Source organism: Cynocephalus volans, chromosome 14, assembly GCF_027409185.1.
Source record: "Cynocephalus volans isolate mCynVol1 chromosome 14, mCynVol1.pri, whole genome shotgun sequence".
Lineage (NCBI taxonomy): Eukaryota > Metazoa > Chordata > Mammalia > Dermoptera > Cynocephalidae > Cynocephalus > Cynocephalus volans.
Window position 1 is genome coordinate 25,281,685 of NC_084473.1, and position 15,549 is coordinate 25,297,233.

General features: G+C 47.9%; 1 protein-coding gene across 1 annotated transcript; it reads right to left on the reverse strand.

Moving 5' to 3' along the window:
• Window positions 1-4,263: 4,263 nt before the first annotated feature.
• On the reverse strand, window positions 4,264-13,597 carry ADGRF3 (adhesion G protein-coupled receptor F3). The gene is given in 14 exon segments (XM_063078278.1): window positions 4,264-4,308; window positions 4,770-4,832; window positions 4,922-4,963; window positions 5,433-6,815; window positions 7,710-7,889; window positions 8,318-8,514; window positions 8,675-8,772; window positions 8,774-8,816; window positions 9,235-9,444; window positions 10,366-10,610; window positions 11,023-11,224; window positions 11,686-11,820; window positions 12,172-12,232; window positions 13,514-13,597. Coding segments are annotated over 14 exon segments (2,988 nt in total).
• Window positions 13,598-15,549: the final 1,952 nt, after the last annotated feature.

The window sequence follows — 15,549 nt, forward strand, 5'->3', positions numbered from 1 at the left end:
GCTGCTATAGAAAACAGCATGGCATTTCCTCAAAAAACTAAAAATAGAGTTATATGAGCCAGCAATTCCACTTCTGGGTACATACCCAAAAGAATTGAGAGCAGGGTCACGGAGAAATGTTTGTATATCCATGTTCCTAGCAGCATTATTCACAAGAGCCAAAATGTGGAAGCAATCCAAAATGTCCATCCACAGATAAGTGGATAAACGAAGTGTGGTACAGACATACCATGGGATACTTCGCAGCCTTAAAAAGGAAGGCAATCCTGTGACATGCTACAACACAGACGAACATTGAGGACATTGTGCTAACTGAAATAAGCTAGTCTCAAAAGGACAAATACTGTTGGATTCCACTTATATGATGAATCTAAAGTTGTCAGATTCATCGAGACAGATTGGTAGTTGCCAGGGGCTGGAGGAATGGGATCCAGGGAGTTGTTTCCTGGATACAGCATTAGTTCTGAAAGATGAAAAGAGTTCTGGAGATTGGTTGAGCAACAATGTGCATGTCCTGAACTGTACAGTTAAAAATTAAAAATGGTTAAAACGGTAAATTTTATGTTATGCATATTTTGTTACGATTTTTTTAATAAGTTTTTTTTTAAAAAGGGAAGGGAAGATATTCCAGATAGATGTTACCTCCGAGTGGGGCATTGGAATTGGACTGGAGAGGAGCACACAGCTAGCTTCAGTGGTGTTGCTCAAGTCCTAGTTCTGAGGTTGTGTTGTAGGTTCACCCAACTTTACATAAGTTATGTGCCATTTAAAAACATTCTATAGACATGAGAGAAAGCCAAATTATTTTATAGCATGACTGCTACAAGATCATCCTTGGCTATGGTGGCTTGGCTGCGCTTGGTCTCCATCAAATGTAGCTCTTAGAGTTCATTCTTAGACATTTTAAGCTGGCTACGCTATTCTTAAAGATCCCGAATTAAGTGTCTCTCCTTTCATGTAAAACTTTAATTAGATTCTCTGTTGCACCAAATAACCATTTGGGAGCGGAGTCTTTTATTTGCCTTTTGTCTTTTCTCATTCAGACTTTGGTTTTCCCCCTTCTCCCTGGCTGTTTGCTTCTGAGGGTCTCTGATTCTGAGTAACAGATCATGTTCTTCCTGTGGTCTATATGGTTCTTTCATTCAATGAATATGTATTGTAGTGTCAGGCACTATTCTAGACACTGAGGCTACAGTAACCAGTAAAACAGACAAAAATTCCTGCCCTCTTTGCTTTTATCTTTCCGTGGAAAAGAATTCTAATTCTTCTTAGCCTGTCTTGTCTTCCTATTCTTTCTCAGTTTTGTTTATTTTCTCCAGGCTTCTCAAATTTGGGTCTTTCTTGAGGAATGAAAAGCAGTGGCAGGGTTTCCTAGCCTCTCTCTCAGATTTCAGTGGACGGCTTAGAGGTACTCTGCTTATATCCACTGTGGTTTATTTTGGACTCTAAACTGGTGTGTTCTTTTCAATGAAGGGGGATCGTTGAGAGGAAACAGGAGGAGGTCAGTGTGGGAGGACAAAAATATTGAATGGAGATCCTATTCTGCAATGAAATACATTATTGTGAAAGAAAAGCATGTAGACATGCTGGCAATGTTTGCAGCTGCAGTGAACTCAACTAAGGAGCCCTTTTCCTCCTCCATAATTAAAGGACTGTCAGTGATCAAACAATTGATTTTCAAAGCAGAACTCCAAATAGGGGGTTCAAAGCTTCCTCAGAACCCCTAATGTAGTCTACACTTCTGTATAAACTTAAATTCCAGGGGACATTTTGTTTGTTTCTTTGATTGTCAAATTTATATTTTTACATATGCAAAATGTTCAGGAGAACTTTTTCAAAATCATTTTCCCCCCTATATGCTCACTGCAGTTATGCAGGATGAATAAGTCCAGAGATCTATTATACAGCATGAGGACTACAGTTAACAATATTGTATTGTATGCTGGAAATTTGCTAAGACAGTAGATTTTAGGTACTTTTACCACAACTTACCCACCCCCCAAAATAAAGGTAACTGTGAAATAATGGATATATTAATTACTTGGCTTTAGTAATCATTTCACTATGTGTACTTGTATGTGAATCAAAACATGTTGTACACCTTAAATATATAATTTAAAAGTTCAGTGTAAAAAAAAATTCAACAACATAGAAAGAGTAGAAAGAAAATAAAAAATCAATTAGAGATACCCACTGTTAACATTTTGATATCTCTCTTTCAATGTACACATATTTGTATGCACATATGAGCCAAAGCTAATGCTGTTCTGGAAACTTTTTGTTTTGCTTAGCTATATCACCTAAATGTTTTTCCATATCTGTAGGTGTCGTTGTATATCATCATTTTTAGTGACCACATAGTGTTCTGTAGTATGGACAGATCCTAATTTATTTTTCCAGGTGCCTCTTTCTGGAAGACATAAACACACAGACTGCACATCTTTTGTACATTTATCTGTTTACTTGTCCACTTATTTCTTTAAGCCATCTTTTTGGAAATGGAATTGCTGCTCAATGTCAGTTTTCTTATATTTGTCTCCAAAGCCTTCTTTTATGAGCCTTTTTTTATGGGGTGAGCCAAAGTAAACAAAGGCTGGATGTCATTTCGTCTATCAATTCTAAAGTGTTTCTACCAGCAAAGCCTGCATTGAGTATGTGCCATCATTTGAGAAGGAAAACGAGAAAACATATATCCACAGACGCACGCTCAGAAAAGGAATCTCTGCTGCTTCTAAAGCAAGAGTATTTGAATTTGTAACCATGTAACCTTGATCAAGTCCATTTATAGAAATGTCTGGGCTGGTTTATACACAATTAAAATATTCACATAAATCATTAAGTGAAGGTATGTTTGTAAGAAAAAATTTTTCAACAGTATGTAGTAACATATCCATTTTTATTTTAGCAAAAAATCCCCACCCCGTTTTATAAAAGTATCCATGAATGGTGTCATTAGTAAAGAGTGATTCATCAGAATGTTTTCATGTATCCAGTTTAAACATTTTTTTCAGAATCCTGTCATCTTCCTCTTGTGAATTTTGTAGGTTAATTCAGCCAGACCTCTAAAAGGTGTCCTCTAAAAGCTTTACTTAAATCTTTCTTCTCTATGTCTAGTCTTGCTTGATTCTAGTCACTTAAATGTCAGTGTTTGTAATCTTTTCTCCGTTTTTGTCAGTCAGTGGTACCTTTCACTCTGCTTACAAATGTACACTCTTTCATTGTTCATTCTTACAAATGTGCTCTCATGTCAGCGCCTCTTTGTAGACATGCATACGTCTATGAAACTTACATTTTATATTGTGATATATTTTTTAAAGGTTAAAGAGGGACCAATTAGCTCCACCTTTTCCTAAACCTTTAAAAGAAACAAATCAAATTCTGCCTTTCATCTCCAATGTTTGGAAGATCAGAGGTTCCTCTCAATTAAGTCATCCTTTCATTGTAACTATCAGAAAGAAAAGAAGTAACTGAATAGTTAAAATAAAACCATTTTTATAAAATATATCTGTAACATGTACTGTTGATTAGTTAAAAACTGATCAAGACAGTTTTAACTTGCAATTATTTTGGAAGTTTTTTACTGCAAAGGCAGACTTATTTATTAGGTGACTTCAGCTAGTTTTTCATGCTATTCTTGCACATTTACTTTTGGGATGGGGACAGGTGAGCTGTAAGAGAAATGAGTGTGACTAATGGAAATAAAGCCCATCTTTCCCACGGGCTGAGCTCTGGAAGAGGAAAGGGTTCTACATCTGGTGGATTCAAGATGTAGAACACCTTCAACTCCCTTGCAGGAACGTGGGTCCACGTGCGGTTCACTCGGAAGCTTCCCTGTGAAAGAGCTCACCCTGAAGCTCAGGGCTGGCGAAAGGAAACCTTGCCCAACCTCTGCAGGCTGTCCTCCCCTCTGGACACCAAACCCACCAATGGCAATTCCTTCAAGGCAAGGGTTTTTCAGAGTAATATAAAATTTGATAGTGTAAAAATGAATTTTCAGAGTAAACTGAGTCGAAGATTGTTGGTGGTGAAACTGCCCCCAGCCTTCTGGGGAGGCAATAGAAGATGCTACGCCTTCTGAACTTGGAAGCCTCCACCTTCCCTGGCCCACTTAGGAATGGCTACCCTGGAAAGCCTGTTTTCCACCCTCTGGGCTAGGACAGTTATGTAAAGAGAAGCCTTCTGTCAAGAACGTTGCCAGGAGGCCCTTTGCTACACCCATCCTCTCTCTGCACTGCTCACACTGCTCCTGAGAAAACTTGGTTCTCACCTGGTGTCCTCACTTCCCCCTTTGCTGTGTTCATTTGTAGCCTAGGGAGGGGTGGAAAGGCCCAATTGAAGGGTGATCAGTGTTAGAGTCTACTCTCCTTTGAAGAGGTCCCATCCATTTTTGCATTCTCACTGGCCCTCTTTCCTGGGCTATAGTAATCCTAGGAACTTTGCTCTCAGCTACAGTAACTCCCCTGCATACGGATCCTACATTTTCCCTTCAAATGATAACTGGAGGCAGGTTTTTACATGGGGAAACCAGGGACAAGAGAGTCACTAGGAATCTAGGTCATAATCAGGAACCCAGGAATCTGGGTCTGCCTGCTCTGACGGGGCTGTCCCTTCCATGGTTGAAGAGCTTGAACCTGAAACCTTCCCATTCTAAAAAACACCCTCTATCTTCTCTTGGCTTCTAGCTGTGCCTGTTTCCTCTGGAGAAGGCTGTGGAACACCTTCTGACCTGCTCTCAGGGGAGAGCTGATGATTTCAAGCCAGCAACTCACCAGGGAGATGGTGGAGTTGCGGGGTTGGGTGAGGCAGAAGCATTTGCGTAAAGCCTCTTGTACCTGCAGGAGAAGGAAATGGCCCAGTGATGCTGACCAAAATCCTGGCCTTCAGACTGCGAGTCAGGTGGGGGTTAGGTGGGCAGACTCACCTTCTTGTCCATGAGGCAACCGAACAACAAGATGAAGACACCCTGAGAAGAGAAGAGGGATTTGGGGATAGTCTGGCCAAGGAGGAGGAATCACCCCAAATCAACTCACTCCCTCTCCTCCTCCTTCAACATCTGTCCTCTTGTCCAATTCATACCCTGAGGCTTCCTGTCTCGTTTTTTCTGTACTTATCACCATTTGGTGCATAGGATCCATTTTAGGTGTTTTTCTTATTGTTATGGTCACAAAGGATTGGTTACTAACAACTTCCTGATTTCTGTGGCAAAATCAGCTATTATTTTACAGATAAGAAAAGCAAAGTTCATTAAATTTATGTAATTTATCCAAAGTTATCTAGTTAGTCAGTGGAAGAACTGGGATCCATATCTAACTTCCTAAAATTCCTGAACCTATGTTTCTTCTGCTCCACCATGCCTCCTCCTTGAGAAGGGACTGGCAGTGACTTAGACCATCTAAAAGGGCAAAAAGCATAGCTACCACCCCACCACTTACCTGGGAGGTGTTGAGAACTGTGAAGATGTAATGAAGGACTTTCGAGACTTTCTCTAACAGAGTGTCCAGGCCCAGCCCCCAAGTGAGGCCAAAGATGGGTGTGAGGACAAGCAGGGCTTTGATCACCCCCAGAAGAGCCTGGCGTTTCTCCACCGGGGGCCCCGCTGATAACGAAGGTCTCAGCAACTTCAGCACAGCCAAGGCTAGTACCAACCCATTCACCCCCACAATTGCCAGCACTGGCCCCACAAAGGTGTATAGCGCCCCTCCCTTCCCATCCAACCAGCATGCTCCCTCCCTCAGGTATTGCCTTCGAGGTAGGAAGAGGTCCAGGGTGACACCTGCAAACCCCAGTGGGCACAGGTAGCCAAGGACTGCCATCAGGGGGAGTACTCGGTGCATGGACAGCTGATGGAAGACAAAGAGCAGCTGGTGGGCCAATACCAAGGCCTGTGCCAGCATCCAGAAAAAGGTGGCCAGGTAGAGGAAATGGCAGAGGAAGGCGGTGGCAAGGCAGAGTGGGCTGTGGGGTCCTGGAGGAAGTAGCAGGGCTCCCAGGAAGCAGATGTCTGCAGCCAGCAAGCAGAGTACCACATTGAGCAGGGCAGTGTGGCGGAAGTAGGCAACTTTGTTCCGAACCACAACTCTCCACACCAGCCTGTACACGCCCAGGCACACTAGCAGTGCCAGTATGGAAGACCCCAAGCCCACCTGACTCAGCAGCACCAGGGCAGGTTCTCCCAGAACAGTGTGTCGGGACATGAGGATGGAGAAGGCAGTGAGGTGGTGACAGATGCAGCAAGTGTTGGGGCTGGCACTGGCTGCCTGTGCCTCGCACCCTTCATTGGACCAACCACCCTGGCCCTGGAAGAGACTTTGATCCCAGAAGACACAGAGAGGGGTACCATCTGTGTTCCCAAAGTCCATGATGAACTTTCCCTGGTTAAAGACCTGGCCATCTGCCATGATGGAGATGGCAAGGACCAGACCAGGAGTGGTATAGGGGGAGTCCCCCAGCCCCTGTCCATAGTTTGAGGGGAGAAAGTGGTCCAGTTTTTGCATGACCAGGCTAGTAATACTGATGTTGGTTCCATTATGGACCAGTGGGGCCAGTGAGTGCCTGAAAATCCATGCCTGAAGCAGGGGCTGAGTGGAGAAGGAGATTCTGTAGTCTGCAGGAAGTGTGGGTCTGAGGAGCTGGGTCTGTAGCAGCACATTGGGCAAGCTGAAGGAGAAGGGGTGATCCTGTGGACACAAGCTGCGTGCCAGGGTCTCCACAGTCAGCAGGAGATTTGAGCCTGCCAAGCACTCCTGGGCCTGGGCCAGAGTCCACAGAGAACTGGTGTCCATGTCTAGAACCTTGTCTGTGGTTGTCAGGAGAGCCTGCGGCACCCAACAGAGAAATGAGCCCGATCTGCTAGAGCCCACAGTACTGAGCTGGGGTACTGGGAACTATAGACACCAATCTTACCTTTGCTAGTCTAGTGCAAAACCCAAGGTCAGAGAGAAAAGGGGAGAGGAGGACAGTCCTGTAAATGAAGACTTTCTAGATGGGAAAAATGAGGAGCTATTCAGCTAACCAACTGGGGGCATCTTCCAGCATGTGGTCTCGCAATCCACAAGCAGCCCTTCTGTCTCACGACCCTTCTTCCCCCTGCATCCCTTGGGGGCCACACAGGTCCTAAGAGGACCCCTCTCCAATTTTTAGACCCCTCCAGTTTGTAAAGCTAGGAATTGAGGGCAGTGGTAGAGGGCACAGTGTTCTGAAGCTGAGAGCCATATGCACGTCTGTGCACCCACATGTACTATATATCCCCAACATGAAGGGTGTGTGATATCACTGCCCATTGTTATTCTTTTGCCTGCAGCTTATGGGTCACCAACTGGTGCTGATATGGAGAGCTGATTTAGGCATGTCCAGCAAAGCGAAGCATGTGTGAGTATCTACCTGTAGGTATTGTGTGTGTGTGTGTGTGTGTGTGTGTGTGTGTGTGTGTGTGTGTGTGATAGCCACATGTCTGTGTGTGCATGAGTGCCTCTGTTCTCATGTCTCCACACTCCTTCTTGCCTTCCAGCCTCCCATCAGGCCTTCTCCATGCTCCATGGCCTTCAAGACGGGTGTTCAAGAGAAGAGATGGACTGGGGAGTAGACACTTGCATTCTAGAAAGCTCTACTGTCTGACAGTTCATGGTGATGTCAGAGACAGAAGTGCCCACAGGTGAGGAGTCTCCATCCCCTACTGCCCAGCTAGCCCCGCTGTGGCTTAGAGATCTCACCTCCAGAGCACTGTGGTTAAGTTGTATTCTGGCTTCTTCCACCACTTTGACCAGGACTTTCATGGTCTCCAGCAGTGCCAATAAATCAGAGGGTGAACTTGCCACCTCCACCTGCTCTGGCAGCTGTGCCAGGATCTGTGGCACCTCCTCAACAGGCCTTCCCTGGCCTGACCATAGCAGCTGAGACAGACAAGACAGCAGGAAGGGCGTGGTGGGAAGAGTCCTCATGAGGGAAGGGCCACCTCCTCCTCCTGTCCATCTCCTTGCCGCCCCCTACCCCTATTCCCACACCCCGTCCCAGGGGGATCAGGAAGCAGAGAGGGGAGCAAATGAGCCCTGTGGGAGGAACTGACACCAATGATGGGACGAACACTTGATGGAGTTGTGGTTTGAGAACAGTATCCCACCCCTCATGGGAGAATGCTGGCCCCTCCAGAGTCCCCCACACCCACTTCCTGGCTCTGCTCAAGCTCCAGTTCAGAGAAGCTGAATAACCTGAGAGCTGGGCCTCGGGGGAGGTGGGGGGGAGGATCCTAAAACTAGGTCCTGAGTGAGGAAGGGGCAGGTCGTGGAGGAGAGGCATTTGGGCAGTGGGGCAGAAGCTTTACCCTGGCTCTAGCCAACAAGGCCAGGAGCCCCACATCTGTGCAGCTGTTGTTGATGGGCCCCCAGACCCCATCAGCCCCACAGGGCCTCTTCACCACACCCCTCTTGTTCACAGGACATGGAGCCTGTGCCACGTGGCCAGCCTTGGTGACGTTCCAGGTAACAGCTGAGGAGTCCTCAGGACAGGTGGTGTCTCCATTTGAAGAATGATGATCAGGGAGGACTCAGCAATCAGCAGAAACCCGTATGGGCCCAGAACCTGGCCCTGTTGCCCAGGGCAAGGAAATGGCAAGGGGAGAGCTCTGGCTCTAGGACAAGCAGCTGAGAGGTAAGCCCACTGGATCCCAAGCCCCACGTACCCCGGATGATGGTGACAAAGATGGGAACCCTGAGAGGAGCCAGGCCTGGGCTCTGTAGGTCACAAGTGTATGTGGTATCAGCTGCTGGGCAGTGCTGAAGCCAGCACGAAGCACTGAGAGTCTGACCTGTTGAGCAAGAAAGCTGAGGGCGAGACGAGAGGAGGGAGCGGTCACTGGGGCTGGAGGAGGCCTAAAACCCAGCAGGCCCAGACATGACGAGCCTGGGGACCCTGGGGGTCTCTGACCAGCACCAGGACTGAAGTTTCCACATTTGTGAAATGAGAACTATCATCAAACTTACCTCATAGAATTTGTTGTGAGAAGTAAATGAGATTGTGTGGATGAGAGCATTATGTGAAGTTATTATCTGTACACGTCTGGTTATGTTATATCAATAGAACTAGAATTGCTCTGATCACGGGGGAAAACAGTGTTGAACCTTGTCCCCCAGTCCCAGGTTGGACTGCAGCCTCTGCTACTCACAGCTGAAGACGCAGCTGCCTGGAGGAGACTAGCCTCCCCCTTTCTCCCTAACCTGGAAGGCTGACCCCTTCTCGCACCTTCGCTGCCCTCTGCGGGGCTCCAGGCAGCTGTGTAGGCCAGGTTCATGCTGGGGAGGCAGCAGCTCAGCTGGAAGCCGTGGAAGGTGGCACAAGAGACAGAGAGCTGGTCTGGAAGTTGAGCCACGTCTGCTGCCATCAGGAGCACGCTCACCACCTGGTGCAGCTCCCAACTGAATCCCTGGGCCTCAAAGCTGCTCGTGTACTCACCTGCAGACATGCACCCGCTGCACCCACCAGGCCCTCTGGGCAGCGAGCCACAGAACCTCTGCGGCTGCCTGAGCCCCAGCCCAGGCCCGTTCCTCGCTCCCCTCCTCTGTCGCCACCCAGTGCTCAACACCAGCAAGAAAGGTCCCAGCACGGCCCTTTGGGAAGATGGTCCGTGCCCCCAAGAAGGGTTTCTAGGAGGAGGAAGAGATCTGTAGCAGAGGCTTCTGAATTCTGAGGAGAGCCCATCTCCCTACAGTAGATGCCCTTCCTGCGACACCCTCTGCCATTTTAGCACCTTGAAAACTACGGATCTGTTCCCAGTTGAAGTTGAGAGCATATTTTCAGTATTCTTCACATTATAATTTTTTTTGTAAACAGAAACATATTTATGAAAAATAACTATACCTTCCAAAACAAAACATAATTAGAAGAGTGACATTATTTTACATTTTTGCGAATCTCTTTGGTGTTGGTGTATGGAATCCAGCTGGGTCCTGCTCTCTGCTACTGCATTCAATCTACGGGATATCCCTGCAGCTTCTGGAAGATGCCACTGTCTACTCCTGCGGGAGTGAGGGTGAAACAGGCAAATGACATCTGAGGATATCAGGACAATAGTTGTGGCTTTGTGAACCTCTGAAAAGGGTCCCAGAAGTCTCTAGACCACAGTGAAAAGAGATGGCCTTTTTTAGAATTTTCCACATTGTAATTTTTCACACCAGTTGGCCTCTTAGCCTTTTTTTCCTTGGAATGAATAAATGGAAAGATGAAAAGGGTAAGGAAGAGGTGAAAAGAGAAGAAAGAAGGAGAAGGGAGGGATGAGTGGGGAAAAGAGGTGAAAGGAAGCAAAAAAAACAGGGAGGAAGAATAAAAGGGAAAGAAAAAGAAAGAGGAGAGAGAAGGAGGGCACGGGCTGGCTACCTGCCCAGTGTTGAGACATGTTGGAGATGCTGATAGCAGCCTGGCCCTGGCTGGAGGTCAGGGACACCTGTTCCCCTTGCTGCAGGAGGATGGGTCTGGGGCTCCCCAGGCGCCGCAGAAACCAGCTCAGATTGGTGACCTTCCAGTTCATGAGGAGAGTCAGGTTCAGTGTGTCACCAGGCATGTGCAACTGGGAGTTTAGGCTCAGGGTCCCAGGAACTACAGGGAGGCAGGAGAAGGGGACCCTAGATGGGGAGCTCATGGCCCTCATGTGTAGCTAAACAGTCACATCTTCCCCTGTTCCTCCACACTGCCTCCCTGCCTGGATGGGCATCTGAGTGTGACATCTGCGATCCAGCCTGGAAGACCCTATCTATCAATGGGAACCAAAGAAGGAACTTCTTAGGCCTATGACCTCCCCTCCCCCAGGTAATGCGGGGTTATTGGAGCCACATCCTGGCCTCCTAGGGTAAAATGCAGGGTCCCTCTACCACTTTTTCCCCTTGTCCATATGTGTCTGGGACCCCGTTCATTAGCCTCACTCCTCAGGCCCCAACTCAGCGTGTGACCTCCTGTGATGGCTGGCTTTCTCTCCCCACCAGAGGAGCAGCCGGCTTGGGCCAGCTGGCAGAAATACAGTTCAGAGAGGGAGAAAACAGAGCATTTCCTTCCCAGCCCTCCTCACCAGGTGGCAGCAATTGGCAGTACCCAGGCTCAGGATGGCTGAAGACAAGACAGCCACAAGGCTTGTGGTCTTTGGGGGGCTGGCAAGGACGGTGATGGGAGCAGACACTGGCATTCCACTGGTACCCAGAGAAGCAAGCACAATGGACATGGCCCTCATGGCTGATATTACACTCTGTGACAGAGGGGAATAAGAGGTAGGCAGGTGTCTGAGAAAGCCAGATGACAGGACCAGCAACTGCCTGACGCCTGAGAGCCTTTAGGGCTGGGTATCTGGACCAATTCCAAAGTCTCAGGTGCCTCAATCATGGCCACCCATCAGGACTGCCTCCTCAGCCAGGCTCAAAGCAGCAGAGGTTGTGCTGGGCAAGGCCATCCGGGGTGGGGGTGGGGAAGTCTGGGCCCACTCTGTCTGCCCCTTGAGCCCTGTGACAAAACTAGAAGACAGGAGCCTGGAGCAGGAAGGGAAGAGTCTGTCTGGAGGGGAGGCGAGGAAGGGCCTGAGCCAGGGAGAAAGAACCAGGCAGTCCTCCAGGAAATAGGAGGGGCTCACAGCATCTCAGGCAGGCTGGCTGCAGGAAGGCTGGGAAGCCCACATTCTCCTCCCTCTGAGCCCCCTTCCCACGTAGCTGGTACCTGTCGTGAGGCCAAGGCCAGTGAGAGTTCTCGGGGAAGTCAAGGCAGCGGGGAGCGTCAAGGTCCTGAAGAGTGCTGGTGGCCAGGTCTTGTCTGAAAAGCCCAGGTGCACATAGACAGAGACCAGGACTGATTCTATAGGAGCAGAGAGGACAGCTGGAGAGGAGGGGTGGCAAGGCCACGAGCTGGTCCGCTTTTGCCTCCACAGCTAGCTGGCCATTCCCAGGAACGTGGAGCAGATCCCTCCTCCTCCACACCCGCAGGCTGGCTAGGTCATAGACAGCACTCAGAGAGGCAATAACTCCTCTTCTGGCCACAGTACATTCCACATCACCCCGCATGGTATAGAAGAGGTTCACAAAGATAAATGAGTTTCTTGAGGCCTCACAGCTTGGCCCTGTTGCTGTGCTCTCTCCCTGTCCTTTCTTTCCACCTCAATCCCTGCTCTCATCTCCTCCCCGCTCCTCCTCCTGTCCATCCACTCACCCCTTGCTCCACTCCCTTGGTCCAGTTGCTGCCCAGATTCCCCTCCAGCCTGACTTTGTCCCTGGAATAGAGAACAGAGCACAGAGAAGAGATCACTGAGGACAGGCTGGCCCCATGTTCCTCCCAGGTGCACCTCAGGGGCCAGCCTGGCTAGTCCGGCATGACTGAGTCCCTTGGAAGCTCTTTTTGGAGGGGATCAAACGTACCCATCAGGATGGGGTGGCAGGGATGCAGCCCCAGGAACCCCGCCAGGGGCTGCAGGTCCAACCTGAAACCAGGAACCAGGCACACCCTGGGGAGTCAACATGCTTTGTTTAATTCCTTCCTGAATTTACCTGTCTCTGGGCCTCTAGGCTAATTGAAATGACTGGGTCTGGAACTCCAGCAGTGAGGTCTGGACACAGCTGGCTGGGGCCCAGAGGCTTGGGAACTTTATTCCTTCCTTAGGATTTGATATGAGGGTGAGCAGAAGGCGGCAGCTTCCCTTAGTCTTTGGTTCCCATAAATTATTTCCTCACCAACCCCTTCCCTTCTCAAAATTGCATGTGCATGTGGGTATCTACCTAAAACCAGATACAGATATGGATAGAGATATGGAAACGGATAAGGTATAGATAGATTTAGATATTGATATAGATTTAGATAAAATAGGTATAGATATAGATTTAGATTGAGATATATAGACATAGATATAGATATGTATATAAATATCCTTATCTATATCCATGTCTACCCATCTATATCCACCTGAGAGAAAACATCAAAAAGTGCTAATCTAGACTCTGCTGCCTTTCTTCAAATTCTCTCTCATCCTCTATACTAATGATTTCTAAATCTGGAAAATTTTTCATTTCTTTTCATTTTTAAATTGCAAGCTTGATTAGTAGAGCCTTTATCCAAAGTGCAGGAGGTAGGGCCGGCCCATGGCTCACTCGGGAGAGTGTGGTGCTGATAACACCAAGGCTATGGGTTCGGGTCCCTATATAGGGATTGCCAGTTGCTCACTTTGGAGAGCGTGGTGCTGACAACACCAAGTCAAGGGTTGAGATCCCCTTACCGGTCATCTTTAAAAAACAAAAACAAAAACAAAAATAAAGTGCAGCAGGTATATTTGGAGTTTACAGGGACTCAAAGAAACAAAAGCTATGCCCCATGTCCTGGAAAATAAGACTGAACTTGAGATCCTATAACACACTGGCCTCTTTCCTTACATTCCTGCCTCTCCCTTCAGCCCTTTCCCCTCCACTTATCCTTTCACCCCACACCTTGCTTTCTCTCACAATGAGGCCCCTATTATCTCCTCTGTAGATCTTCCCTGGGTCTTCACTTCAGTCTTACTTACAGGTTGGGATTCTACAGCAACTGGTAATCCCAGCAGGGGAAGAACTGTGGCCAGGAGCATCAGGAGGGCAGCTGAACAGAACATGGCTCAGAGAGGCAGGTTGCTGCTGCATGGTGCAAATTTCCTCTGAGCTGGCAGGGCAGCACGCAGATGGCAAGGGAGGGAAGAGTGGAAGGGATCCAGTGCCAAGTTTGCAGAGGAAGTGCTGCAGCCCGTGACTCCGAGTCAAATGGGCATCCAGGTCACTGTGGGGCCACCTAGAACCCAAGTGCCTCAATGAGAGTGGTCTGCCCAGGTTCCCCCTGGGGTCTGGACCAAGGACTCAGCGAGCAGGATAGGACTTAGGGGTCCTAGGCCATGATCAACAATGTGTCAATAGCCAGGTTTGATGATGTTCCCAAGGATCTGGGAAATCTGGATTGTTCTGGAACCCCTCAAGGAATCTATATCATTGATCAAAGAGCCAAGGTTAGAAAAGAGAAAAATTAGAGCTGATTGCTACCCTAAAATAATTTCCAGATAGACTAAGGTCTTAAATGTAAAAAAGAATCTGAAAAATACTAGAAGAAATTAAGTTAATTTCACAAAATAATTTTGAAGTGAGGAAGGTTTTTTATTTTCATTTATTTATAATATTTATTGAATCATAATTGATTATACATATTTTGAGGGTTCAATGTTGACATATGTCAATCAAATTAATATTACTAGCATATATATTGTTACAAATTGTACTTATTCTTTATGCCCCTTGTCCAATCTCTCCCCATCCCTCTCCCTCCCCCCACCTCCTCTAATTACCCCAGATTTCTTCTCTCCTTCTGAAAGAGTAATGGTTACTCTGTTGATTTGTTGCCTAGATGATCTGTCTAATGCTGAAAAGTGTGTTCAGGTCCCCCAATATTATTGTAGAGCAGATGTTTCTTCTGTCACTCTAGAATGGACTTTGTGGAGAGACATCCTCTTCTTTTCTTTGGTCTCTGCTGGTGACTCTTCTTGTGTCAATGCAGTCCAGGGGCTGGCAGACCACCTGCATGGTTGTTGTGGCATCTAGCCACTTTTGCAGCAGCCATGGTTATTGTGGTGGCTGTCGTGGGCCACCCACATGGAGCTGATGTTTTTGGCATGTTCCTTGGTGCTGGCGGTGTACCTGGTTGTGGGAGGGGGGTCTGGTCCCTGGCTCCAAGCCTCAGGTCCCTGGGTGGGCCCCGAGACACTGGCGGTGTGCCTGAGCCAGAACTAATTTTTTGTCCTTTGCCTTTACTGTGGGGACCAGTACTTGAGCTGTGTGGTTGAGCTAAATTGCTGCTTTGCTGCTGATTCCCTAGGGAAGGCTTTTTGTGCAGCTCAGGTTTTAATGGTTGACTTTATAGGTACTTTTGGCTCTCCAGAGACCTGGTGCAACTGGGTTGTGTACAAACTCTGATCTGGGCCTGAGTCTTTTCATCAAACCGCACCCCATGCAATTCTATATTTCTGACCAGGCTCCTCTGAGTGGTCCTTTGCTGGTCAGCTGTCCTTGCTGTGCTCCAGTGTTCCCCTGGTGAGCCCGTCTCCCTCACCCCCTGTGCTGCAAACACTTCCAATGGGATGGGCCCTGTGCTGGTCCCTTGTGATGACTCACCAGCTTGTGAATGGCTCCCTTTTTCAGTTGTTGTGGCTATGTCCTATGTGGGTCTATGGGAACCCTATTAGTGGTCTTGCTGTCATGGGGGCCACCAAGGCCCTCTTCTCCCCTGCTGCCTCCAAGCAACTTCATCTGAAAGGCAAGCTGTGGCTTTTGCCAGTTCCTGCTCCATGCGCTCAGCAGCTCCAGCCTTAAAGTGGCTGCAGTACAAAATGGTCAGAGCGGTATTTAATTTCTCTCATTGTGGCTTCTCCCACCTTCACGTACTCCGTAGGTCTCTCCTTCTCTTCTCCTGAGCTCTAGCGGCCCCAGCTTGGCTGTTGTTGCTTTTTTATAGTTGTAAATGGTTGATTTGTGGGAGAGAGTGACTCTGGGGACTGTCTTTCCTGCCATCTTGACTGGAAATTGA